The 12,680-nt window shown below is 42.4% G+C and overlaps 2 protein-coding genes across 2 annotated transcripts; one reads left to right on the top strand and one right to left on the bottom strand.

Annotated features, from left to right (window-relative positions):
- Nucleotides 1-328: 328 nt before the first annotated feature.
- On the top strand, nt 329-9,875 carry MONOS_10991 (uncharacterized protein; the record flags this gene model as incomplete). Its single annotated transcript, XM_067863483.1, has 1 exon — nt 329-9,875. The coding sequence occupies one exon, from the start codon at nt 329-331 to the stop codon at nt 9,503-9,505; it is 9,177 nt and encodes a 3,058-aa protein (XP_067734046.1). The 3' UTR covers nt 9,506-9,875.
- A 1,181-nt stretch (nt 9,876-11,056) lies between these two features.
- Nucleotides 11,057-12,616, bottom strand: MONOS_17081 (uncharacterized protein; the record flags this gene model as incomplete). The annotated part of the gene is made up of 1 exon (XM_067869966.1): nt 11,057-12,616. The coding sequence occupies one exon, from the start codon at nt 12,614-12,616 to the stop codon at nt 11,492-11,494; it is 1,125 nt and encodes a 374-aa protein (XP_067734047.1). The 3' UTR covers nt 11,057-11,491.
- Between the last annotated feature and the right edge of the window lie 64 nt (nt 12,617-12,680).

The following is a 12,680-nucleotide window of genomic DNA, read 5'->3' on the forward strand; positions in this document are numbered from 1 at the left end:
GGAATGATATATTTTTTAATGGGCAAAATCTTCAAATATTTGAAATTATTATTTGTTTGTGATGAATTTGTATCAATGGATTTTCTGATTTTGTTATCGAACATTTTTCAAAGATCAAATTATATGTATAATTAATTTATTCAGAATAACATTTTTTTGTTAGTTGTTTGTTGACGTTATAAGGTCGCAGTAAAGAATTATTTACATTTAGCCTTCGGAGCAAAATTAGTATGATTGGAAGCAACAAGAAAAATAATGTCATACGATTTGGTTTGGAGCCTTAAGAAGATAAATATTTGTAATTTTGTTTTTATTTTATTTCTGTTCAATGGTCTGGTGTAACCTTTCAGAACTTTTAAAATCAAAAGATGAAAAAGAGACAATGACTATCAATTTAATACTCAAGGAAGCGGTGAATCGATCTCTTCCTTTAATAATTGAAAATGCTTTTTTACATTACAGAGCAATGGAGCCTGTCGATGCGATGTACTCTTGGTTGATATCGACCATCCGATCGCCTAGCTCAAATTTTATCACTGTTTTGCCGAGCTTTCAAAAAGTTGCTTCGGACATCAATTGTATTGAACATTCACATCAACACTTCTCTTCGCTAATTGTTTTTCTCCTCTCGAATTGTTGTCATTCGCTTCTTGTTCGCTGCTTTAAATTATTTCATTCGTCTTCTCCGTTTATCAGTTTCATACGCTTTCATCATTTAATGAAACGATCAAATCAAAATGATTCAATCAAAAACCTAATCTGTTTTTTAAGTACTGGAGAAAAATACTGGAATCATGATCAAGAGGATTATCCGATAATGAATAAAAATGAAAAAGAAGAATTTGATGAAGAGGAAGAGGAAGAGGAAGAAGAAGAAGGAGACGAAGAAGAGGAGGAAGAGGAAGAAGGAGGAGAAGATGAAGAGGGAGAAGCGGATGAAGAGGAAATTGAAAATGAAGAAGAGAATTTAGAAGAGGAGGATGACGAAAATGGAGATGAAAGTGAAAAGTGCGATAATGGTGAAGAAGAAGATGAAACAAAAAGGAAGAATACGAGTAAGGATGATGAATCCAATTTCAAAAGCGAAAAAGAAGAAAGTCAAAGAGAAGACCAGCAATCAAAAGAAAATGCATCATTGTCGCATATTCATTCAGCATCTTCTGACTCAATCTATTATCCAAGTATTGGTTCATCAAGCGGACCGTCATGCATTTCAGAAGAGGATAAAGCAGAAATAGATCAAATTGCGAGCCAAAAAGGAAAAAGCATTTTTACAGACGCAAATGAATGGATGAAAGAAGCCGCTCTAATCACGATTTGTTTGGAAGCAGCAAAACTTATTGAACACAGGCTGCTGAACACAAACGAAAAAATAGCGAGAAAAGAGAACAAAAAAAGTGGGTGTTGTCGTGTCAGCTTGAAAACCTGGATGGATAACCATTCAGAAAATAAAGATCCAGTTTTACAATTTTGTGGAGGTTTGTGCCCATTCCTTCCAGCATCGTTTGCGGAGGAAATCGATAAAAGCGCAAAGATTATTTCATACGCTCTTGAAATGCAAAAAGGGTTAACGGGAAATGAAGAAACTGAAACTGAAACAAAAAGCGAGGATTCAACTGTTGTTAAATCTGAACTCACAAATAAGTCAGACAGTCAAATTGGAAATGGTAACAAGCTTTCATCATTCGAAGAGAAAGCTAAAAAAGAACATGATGTTGAAAGATCAGATCAGTCTGAACATTCCTTTGACATTGTTATTCGGAACAACGATCCAAATAATACTCAGTTTGGAGCTTCATCAAATAGAACTTCAGAATTACTTTCTGCAGATCCACAGTTACTTCTGAAAGTGTTACGGATGCTGTCATCTCCTGCTGCTTCTCTTCAGCATTCTGAAACTTCGACTTTACTTTCTTCTGGCAACTGCAAATTTTCAGATTCACAACAAACATACCATTTTGCTTTCAAACGAAGAATTTTTGAGCCTCTTTCAGAGTTTGTTGCCGGGATGATGGCATCGGACAATGCAAGCGATGAACAAGAAGAACAACCGATACTTGATATTACATCAACTGAAGAAGTAGTCCCATTGCCTTTGAATCAGCACGATGAAAGCGAACAAGAAGGAGTATTTAAGCATCACATTGAAGATTCGACAAATGCAGTTGAAGGCGGAAGCAAAGAAGCTTCTGATGAAAACAGCGACGAGTTTTCAACAATTGACGAAAAATTGGGCGTGACGATAAAAAAGCTATTATTGGATGATACCCAAAAGCAGAATGGCTCCAGTCAAGAGCCTGTTCAAATGGACGATGCAACATTACAAAGTGAATTGTTGTCTCTTATTCAGCTGTGGAGAGAGAGAATGAAGAAGCACAGTGATAATTTGAGTGAAGAAGTTAATTGCGAAAATGATGCAAAAAATGAAGTGTCAGAAAATTCAGATAATGACAACAAAAAAGATATAAATAAAAAAGAATGTTCACTTTCGTCAAGAAATTCTGATGAGTGTTTGGAGACTGAGCAGGAAGAAAGAGAGATGTGGTGCATCGTCGCCAGCATCATATCAAAAAGAGCACGAAACCATCTTGTTGGCTGCTTGCTGATGAATTCATTCAGTGAAGAGTCGTTTTCGATTGAAGAAGCAACAAACGTAACCCAATCCTCATTACAAGACTCAACACAGCAGCACAATCTGTTCACTCCAATTTATATTCAACATACCGCTGACTCAATTCCGATCGTCCGCGGTACAAGCATAAGCGCAGCATCGCCTCAGGCGCCTTTCTACAGAAGCAAGATGAATGTGTTTATTGTGCAGCTTGCGTGGCTGATTCTGATCGAAGGCGAGAAAAAGATGATGTCGCTGCGAAGCGAAAGAATAAAGAAAAACATACAAAGTCAAAATGGAACAGAGAACAAAGATGGGCTAAGCACTCCTCGACGCAACAATGTTTGCGAAAACGAGATCCTTGCTACGCCTGCGCCTTCTTTTTCCTCCTCGTTTTTATCTTCTTCGCTTTCTATTTCACCACCAGCGTTCAGTCCAACGAGCTTCTCCAGCACGTCCTTCGTCCCGTCGACACTCGCATCTTCTTATGTCTTCTCTTCTTTTGCACAGTCCATCCCATCCACGCCTGTCTCTGCCTCGCCTGCTGCATCGTTTTCTCAGTTTTCCTCGTTTGTCAATCACTGCCAGACATTCACTGAGCACTCTGCTTTTTTGTCGTCTTCTTTTTCTTCTTCTTCTCTGACCCCGTCTCGCTTGGCTCCTCAGGCAGACTCTTCTGCGGTGCCCTCGTCTGCTTCTGCTGAGCGGAGAAAGAAACTTCTTTTGTCTGTCGAAAGAGACCTGTTTATTCGCTGTGTGTGTCTCATGTGCAACATACAGCTGCCGCCCAGATGTTTTCCCAGAATATTCCTGTTCAAACCAAAAAGCAGTTTGATATCTGCTTCTTCTGATACATGTCTTGCCTTGACTGGTTCTGGTTCTTCGTTTGTTTGGCAGAACGGGCAGCAGCTGCAGCACCCTTCTGCGTTCTATGCATCTTCCGATGCTGAACTCGACTTTGGCTTAGCAGAGATGTTCAAGCATTCGAGTCTGCTGTTTTCAAACCCTTCTTCTTTTCTCTCTACGCTCTTTGGGAAAGCTGAGCCTCAGCCCAGCTCCTCCTCCCCGCTTGTTCCTCCGTTCTTTGTGAAGGCTCTTTCAGTTGCGGAAGACATCATCAAGCGCTGGAAAGTGGCAACAAAAAAACAGACTGTTGTGTTTTTGTCGATAACTGAGGCGAAGCTGGTGATTGTGCTGTCGAGACTGATGGCTGAGCAGAATGCTCTGAAGGAAACACAGGCAGACTCTTTGTTTGTGTCGCAGATGAGCAATGGAGAGAAGAAGGAGGAAGGCAAAGTGAATGATACTCCAGAAACACCAAGGAACACACTACAGTCAGACGCGAGCAGAGATGCACTGATTTCGTATGCCGGGCCAGGAAATAGTGTGCTTCAAGACAACGAAGAGAAGGAGAAGAAGCTGAAGAAGGACATGCTGGCACTCACAAAGAACATCAGACAGTTTGTGCTGATGAAGACAAAGAGAGAAAAGGAGCTTAGAGATTATTTGGACAAGCTTGGCCAAGCAGAAGACTCGAAGACTCAGAACAGATCAATCGAGGAATCTGACCATCTGCTCTCCCAATTTGGAAAGACTCCTTCGTTTTTGTCTCTTCCTCAAGAAGCAATCGAAAAATTGTCCTCGTCTTTTTCAGTCGCACAGACAGATTTCAGCGCCATTCTGTCGAAATCTCAATCATTTGCTGTGTTTCTGTCATCTGTTCTTCCTCCTTTTGCCTCGTCAGTCAATCAGCTGATACGATTTTCACCCACAGACACGCTTTCATTGAGCCAGCTGATGTGTCTTCTGTCTCTGCACTCTTTATCACACATCTCTGAGTGCTTGACTGACAACACTAACACTTCTCAATCAGCTAAGCTATCCAATTCCTATCTGCAGCATCTGCCTTTCCCCACACAGCAGTTTTTGCTGATGATTCTGTCACATTTTCTGTCACTTCCGGTGGCTGTTGTGTCAACTGCCCCAACTTCGCTGCTTATTCACAGAATTCTGTGCCATGTGAATGTGAACAATATTTCTTTGATATCTTCAAAAGCAGAAATTGGAGATAACAAACAAAGCACAAATGCACAAATATTCAATAGCAGTGCAAATGCTTCAAAGGAGATTGATTTAACGCCTTCTTTGCTCTATTCTGCCCAGGTGGTCATTTTGCTGAGTTCTCTTCTCTTGCTCATTCGCCCTATGACTCGTGAGGAGGTAGCAGAAGTGCTTGTGGATTGTGTTGTGATTGGGAGCAAAGTTCTGATGATGAAAGAGGAAGAAGGAAAAGAGCTGGAATCTCGCTCTGCAGCCAGCTCAGACGGAGGATCTAGCAAAAATCAACAGTCTTTTGAGCATGACTCACTGAAGGACTCGTCTTATTCAACAGAAAACATTCCACAACCATTGCAGCATCAGTCGAGATCAGAAAACAGCACTGCCAAGCTGGTTTCTTCAGCTTCGCAGGAACAAGATGTCCTATCTACGCCAATCCAACCGCGTGGCACTTCTTTCCCTGTTTCCTTTTCTGACAGCAATTCACTTCACTCTACTTCTGCCACTTCGTCTCCCCCATGGAATCATTCACTGGACAGTGCTGGCTCTGTCTCATCACTCGCATTCATTTCGTTCTCTCATCTTCTCCCTTCGCTCTTCTCAATTTCAGAGTGCTCTCTCGTGTCTCTTCTTCTTCGCTCGTACAAGCTGTCATCTTCGCTCCTCTCCTCTTTCATCTCACTCTGCGACGCTCCACACATCATCCACAACATCGTCCTTTCCTCTTATTCGTCCATCGTTCTTCTTTCCTCCGTCTTTTCACAGAATCTGTCTGCTCCCACTGCAGACAGAGCAGCATTTCTGTCTGCTGTCCTGTCTCCCACAAACTCTGCTTGGTCTCTCTTCGCCTCTATCTTCATTTCGCGCCTATCTTCCAGCTCTCCTTTCGACTCATTCATCATCGAAGACGCAGACGATGCTGATGCAGAAATAGCATCAGACAGCACAAAATTATCTGCTTCTTCTCAAAATGATTCTTCTCTCATGCGCTCCCCCGAGCCAAACCCTGTCAGAGCAAGCTATCGAAGCCACAGAGACAGGCAGCGTGTTCACTCAATTGTCAATCCTTCGTTCGCTTCGTCTCCTCTCCGATTCACTTCAGAACTGGCCTCACGAGTGCAGTCAGACCCAACCTCATCCCCAACTCAGTCGCCTCTCACATCACCTGACTCCTCTTCGCTGGCATCTCCTCCCAATTCAAGTTATTTCTCTCACCAGCACAAGGCATCTGAAGCTTCTCCTGTTCTGATACAGACTTCGTCTGGCGCTGCGTCTCGCGGAGTGCCTCTTCACGGAAACAGCGGGAACAACGGAAACGCTTCTGCACAGTCGCTCTCTGAACAGTTTATGCCTTCGCTCAAGTCGATCAACTCTTCTGTTGTCCATGCAGATTCTGCGGTGTTCACGTTCTCGTTTGAAAACAGGCTGAACCGCATTACGGTGATTGACGAGGAGAGCGAGCAGACAGACGAGCTTGAACGGCAGCGGAGGGAAAGCAACGCCCGCAACGAGAAGGTGCTTGAGAAGTACCAGCAGAAAATGCTGTCTCTGATCCACCACTATCTGCGCTCCCCCGGTGTTAGTGTGCTGCACACCCTAGCACTTCTCCTTTATGCCCCCATTTGGAGCGAGGCAATGATCCAGTCGTTTGATTCGTGTCCTTCTCTGCTGCAGAAGTCTTCGCTGGGCATTGCAGGCTATCTCGACATTCCAGAGATCGTCTGGCGGCCGTTTCGTTCGACAGCAGCACTGACACAATCTTCACTGAAATCTTATTCGCCAAACATAACTTCACTTTTTTCTCTTCCACCGTCTTTTGATACAGCGTGGATGCCATTTCAGCCGATTGGCTTCAACGACCCTTCTTTCATCTCTTCCTTCTTCTTTCCCACTTCTCCTCCTTCTTTTTACTGCCAAACAGGATCAGACAGACAAGAACCTAACTTATCTGCCCCAATCTCGTATGTCGTCCCTACTCAGTCCTCTAATGAAATACATGCTCAGTCAACAATCTCCCTTCGCTTTGAGCTGCTCAGCTTTGCGCTGCATGTCTTGCTGCTTCATCACAGCATGATTCGTTCAATGGAACTGCAATTGCTGTCACCAGACTCGAGTTCATTGTTCTTGCCAAACATCAAATTTGATGGATGTGTAGAAGAAGAAAGCAATATTTCTTCTTCTCCTTCTGCATCAAATGACTGCTTATTGTTATCTTCAAGAATTCTTCCCAGTGCACTTAAATGTGTGACACCATCGTTTCCTTCGTCTTCGCTTTCCCTGCTTCGCTCGTTCCTTTCTCTCTTCCGATGTATATGCGATGAGTGCTGTGCTTGCAACCAGGCAACTCTGCTTGTATTTCATTTAGCGCTGCTGATTCGATGCTCTGCTCGGATTTCTAAATCACCTTGGGATTGTGTTATGTCCTCTTCCATTTTGAAGGAGATGACGACGATTGTGCTGCAGCGCCTAAATGTGATGAATAAACTGATGCTGCTTGAAACATTGCAATTAAATATTGAACAATTATCAAATATTAAAAATGAAATGGGCAATGAAGAGAATAATGAATTCTGGATTAATAGCTCCAACAGGAATGTTACAACTGTAACACTTAACACCACAGTAATTGATTCAATCTTTGCGTTTGTTGCAAAAGAGAAAAGCAAACTTCAACTTCAACTTCGCAACAAAATAGCTTGCCAATTTCACGAATTGAATGAAAATATGGATGTTTCCCCAAAAGACATCAACACTCCCTTACACACATCTCAAACACCCACTCCAACTGATTCTGTAAAAGTTCAAAGAAATGTTCCATCAAATGAACGAAAAGAGAACACAGCGAGCCAACAGACAACGTTAAAGGCGTTGTCATCAAGTCGGAATCTTCCATCACAATTCTTAAACATGAATCCAACCATTCAATTGATTGACAAACTTATGAAGAGCGGAAGCCAAATTCAGTATGCATTTCAGCAGATGCACCGGGCGTGGAAGTTTGTGCAAATTGCTCACGATACGCAGTTTGTGCGACTTGCTTCTCTTTTGCAAGAAATGAACTCCCAGCAAGTTCAAGAATTGCTCAACAATTCACAGTGCAATGAAGATGGAAAGGCGAAGAAAGATTCTTTGAATGCAGCTTTTTCCAAAAGAAATGGTGTGAATGATATGAGTAGAGAGGGCAACGAAACGGAAGATCATGAAACACTTTACAAGCAACTTTTTGAAAGTGCATATTTGTCCGAAAAATTGTTGTCTGCATCTTCTTCTTCCAACGTGCTTGAATCGTTGCAGTCTTCGCAAGTGTTCAACGAACATAAAAAAAGCAATACAAATCTGATTGCCTCAAGTGATCTTTTAGAAGACCCAGGAGCTCGAATTCACATTTTCCGACGCATGGCGTTTTTAGTTGCCGCCGCTGAATGTTTTCTGTCTGCTGCTTCTCATTTTTCTAACTCTCGGCTGATTTCACTCAGTGCAACTGCTCGCCAGTTGGCTCAGCAAACTTTGTTTTTCATAAAATATCCAAAAATTTGCTGGGCAAACAACGATGAATCGCCTGAATCTAACAAAGCTGATCTTCCTCCAGCTCAAATGCTTTCTTCTTTACACAATTTGCAAGACATTCTTTCATTTGATTTAAATCAGGCTTTAAAAGATGCAAGTTCACAAAATAAAAAGGAAGACAATCAACATACTTCAACAAATTCGATGATGAAGAATGAAGTGGGGAGGAGCAAGGGAGGAAGGAGCAGAGAAGGAAGGAGGGGAAAGGAAGAAAGAGGGGCGGGGAAGCGGGGAAAGGGGCCAGAAGGAAGGAGGATGTGGGAAGAGGTGGTGGAGGCGGAAAGCGGAAGGAGCCGGCCGCTGAAGGAGTGGTGGAGGCAGGTGTGTGTGGAGATGGAAGGGGCGGGGGTGGGGTGGGAAAGAGAAGCAGAGGCAGAGCAAGAGCGGGAGAGGGCGAAAGAGCGGGAGAGGCAGAAGAAGAAGAATGAGAGGAAGAGGGATGGGAAAGGGCTGATGGAGCGGGACATGAGCTCGACGTCGGTGGTGATGCAGAACTCGCCGTTGCGAGAAGGGGGCGGGGGAGGGGCTGGGCAGCTGCAGTTGCTTGCGAGGTCGGCGAGGCTGGTGATTGGGAGCGAAAGGGGCGGGGCGGAGGAAGGCAGGGATGGGGAGAGGTCAGGGGAGTGTGGGTGGCCTTCGTTCTTCACAGCAGCATTTTCGCTGGCGGAGGCAGACGGGGAAGGAGCGGGCGAGCAGAGCGGGTTTGAGGCGATGCACGCGAGCACGACTGCAGAGCTAGTGTGTGGAGAGGCGAGTGGGCTGCTGTTTGGGGATGGGGAGTTTGTGCCATGCTTCTTGTTTGAGTTCTGCTTGCGGCGCGGGATGCTTTCTGTTGCAGCGGAGCTGGCGAGGCAATGCCCGGCAGTGGGGGAGGCAGTGGGGACGACGATGTGGATTGGGATGCGGCAGGCGTGCAGCAGCGAGGGGAGCGAGAGCAACCGGGCAGAGTATGTGCGGCGGATGCAGGGGATGGTAGATGTTGTTTCGAGCAACGGAGGAGGAAGATGGGAGTCGGAGCAAAGCGGAAGGAGGCGATGGCTGCGACGGTTTGCAGGGCGAGTGCTGCCGCCGCTTCGGTGCTTTTACAAAAGCAGAAATGGTCGAGGCATAAGCGTCGAATCAGAAGGAAGAGACAAAAGAAGCGAGGAAAATGTGCAGCTAACAAAAGTGATGGAAGTACTTCGCAGAAAGATAGATGAAGGCGGAGTGGAGGACATGACTGAAAGTTTTGTTATAAAGCTGGAAGCCGAAAAGGAGGTAATAGTTTGATTTTCTTTTGACAAATTTCTTCTTGGTGCTGCCTTTGCGGCGCCTCTTAACCAAGAGACAGAGAGGCATTGGCTTTATGATTTTTGTACGTTTTTGTTTGTGGCCTTGCAATTGTTTTTCTGATGCTTTTGTTTGTCAAGATTTGCGTTTGATGTCAAATGATAAGTTTTAATTAGAAGTGGCTTTGTTTAATGAGATTTAATAATTAAATAAACGAGAAGTTTTTTCTTTCTTTTTTCTTTAGTTAATGTCAAGATCGGTTCAAGAACAAATTTGATATATTGTGTGATGTATGATAAATTATTGCTTGTATTCGTTAAACTATTATAATAATGTGAAGAAATATTTTTTAAAAAATTTTTAATATGAAATGAAAATTAAATGGCTTTAATTTTTATAGTTATTTTTTTCTTTTTGTATTTCACAAAAATTATTCAAAAATTAAATTGGATATAATTTATTAACAAGCAAAAAGTTGAGTTTTGTATTTGAAAAATACTTTAGAGGTTTTAATCTCTTTCTTTCTTTTTTTCTTTCTTTCTTTTTTGAAAGAAATTGTGTGTGTGTGATTATATTTGAAATTGTAACAATATTATGGATTCCGTTCATTCATTAAATCATTTGTGATTATTTGCATTAGTATGGCATAAATGTTTGATTTTGAATGTGATTTGACACACAATTAAAAATTAGGCCTGATTATTTTCTTTTAAATCAATCACCTTGATTTATTTTTTCCGATTCACAATCTAAAATAAATAAATAAATTTTCAAATACAAAAACAGTTTATAGTTAGTGTTAATAATGGTGGAGACTTTCAATAACTGTGGACATTTGCATTATCTCAACGACCGTTGATGGTTACATTTGGACAATTAAAGTGTTTATTTTATTTTTGTATTCTTACAATTATGTTGGAAAGAAAAGAAACTTCTTTCTTTCAAAAATATAGAAAAATTCATCATAATAATTGAGAGAAACCCGTTGAAAAAAGACTCTTCGGGTTTCCCCGAAAAAAGAAAATTATATCAAACAAGTTCATCTCGAAGGATGAACCATTGAAACTAATCTTTTTATTCAGTATTCATTGAAGAAAATAGTTGTTAAATAATCTTAATGCAACTATCAATGGTCATTGAGATAATGCAAATGTCCACAGTTATTGAAAGTCTCCACCATTATTAACACTAACTATAAACTGTTTTTGTATTTGAAAATTTATTTATTTATTTTAGATTGTGAATCGGAAAAAATAAATCAAGGTGATTGATTTAAAAGAAAATAATCAGGCCTAATTTTTAATTGTGTGTCAAATCACATTCAAAATCAAACATTTATGCCATACTAATGCAAATAATCACAAATGATTTAATGAATGAACGGAATCCATAATATTGTTACAATTTCAAATATAATCACACACACACAATTTCTTTCAAAAAAGAAAGAAAGAAAAAAAGAAAGAAAGAGATTAAAACCTCTAAAGTATTTTTCAAATACAAAACTCAACTTTTTGCTTGTTAATAAATTATATCCAATTTAATTTTTGAATAATTTTTGTGAAATACAAAAAGAAAAAAATAACTATAAAAATTAAAGCCATTTAATTTTCATTTCATATTAAAAATTTTTTAAAAAATATTTCTTCACATTATTATAATAGTTTAACGAATACAAGCAATAATTTATCATACATCACACAATATATCAAATTTGTTCTTGAACCGATCTTGACATTAACTAAAGAAAAAAGAAAGAAAAAACTTCTCGTTTATTTAATTATTAAATCTCATTAAACAAAGCCACTTCTAATTAAAACTTATCATTTGACATCAAACGCAAATCTTGACAAACAAAAGCATCAGAAAAACAATTGCAAGGCCACAAACAAAAACGTACAAAAATCATAAAGCCAATGCCTCTCTGTCTCTTGGGTTAAGAGGCGCCGCAAAGGCAGCACCAAGAAGAAATTTGTCAAAAGAAAATCAAACTATTACCTCCTTTTCGGCTTCCAGCTTTATAACAAAACTTTCAGTCATGTCCTCCACTCCGCCTTCATCTATCTTTCTGCGAAGTACTTCCATCACTTTTGTTAGCTGCACATTTTCCTCGCTTCTTTTGTCTCTTCCTTCTGATTCGACGCTTATGCCTCGACCATTTCTGCTTTTGTAAAAGCACCGAAGCGGCGGCAGCACTCGCCCTGCAAACCGTCGCAGCCATCGCCTCCTTCCGCTTTGCTCCGACTCCCATCTTCCTCCTCCGTTGCTCGAAACAACATCTACCATCCCCTGCATCCGCCGCACATACTCTGCCCGGTTGCTCTCGCTCCCCTCGCTGCTGCACGCCTGCCGCATCCCAATCCACATCGTCGTCCCCACTGCCTCCCCCACTGCCGGGCATTGCCTCGCCAGCTCCGCTGCAACAGAAAGCATCCCGCGCCGCAAGCAGAACTCAAACAAGAAGCATGGCACAAACTCCCCATCCCCAAACAGCAGCCCACTCGCCTCTCCACACACTAGCTCTGCAGTCGTGCTCGCGTGCATCGCCTCAAACCCGCTCTGCTCGCCCGCTCCTTCCCCGTCTGCCTCCGCCAGCGAAAATGCTGCTGTGAAGAACGAAGGCCACCCACACTCCCCTGACCTCTCCCCATCCCTGCCTTCCTCCGCCCCGCCCCTTTCGCTCCCAATCACCAGCCTCGCCGACCTCGCAAGCAACTGCAGCTGCCCAGCCCCTCCCCCGCCCCCTTCTCGCAACGGCGAGTTCTGCATCACCACCGACGTCGAGCTCATGTCCCGCTCCATCAGCCCTTTCCCATCCCTCTTCCTCTCATTCTTCTTCTTCTGCCTCTCCCGCTCTTTCGCCCTCTCCCGCTCTTGCTCTGCCTCTGCTTCTCTTTCCCACCCCACCCCCGCCCCTTCCATCTCCACACACACCTGCCTCCACCACTCCTTCAGCGGCCGGCTCCTTCCGCTTTCCGCCTCCACCACCTCTTCCCACATCCTCCTTCCTTCTGGCCCCTTTCCCCGCTTCCCCGCCCCTCTTTCTTCCTTTCCCCTCCTTCCTTCTCTGCTCCTTCCTCCCTTGCTCCTCCCCACTTCATTCTTCATCATCGAATTTGATTTTGAATTTATTTAATTTTTATTTTATCAAAATATATATATATTTCATTTAAAT

Source organism: Monocercomonoides exilis (genome assembly GCF_001643675.1).
Source record: "Monocercomonoides exilis strain PA203 chromosome Unknown scaffold6-2077815, whole genome shotgun sequence".
NCBI lineage: Eukaryota > Preaxostyla > Oxymonadida > Polymastigidae > Monocercomonoides > Monocercomonoides exilis.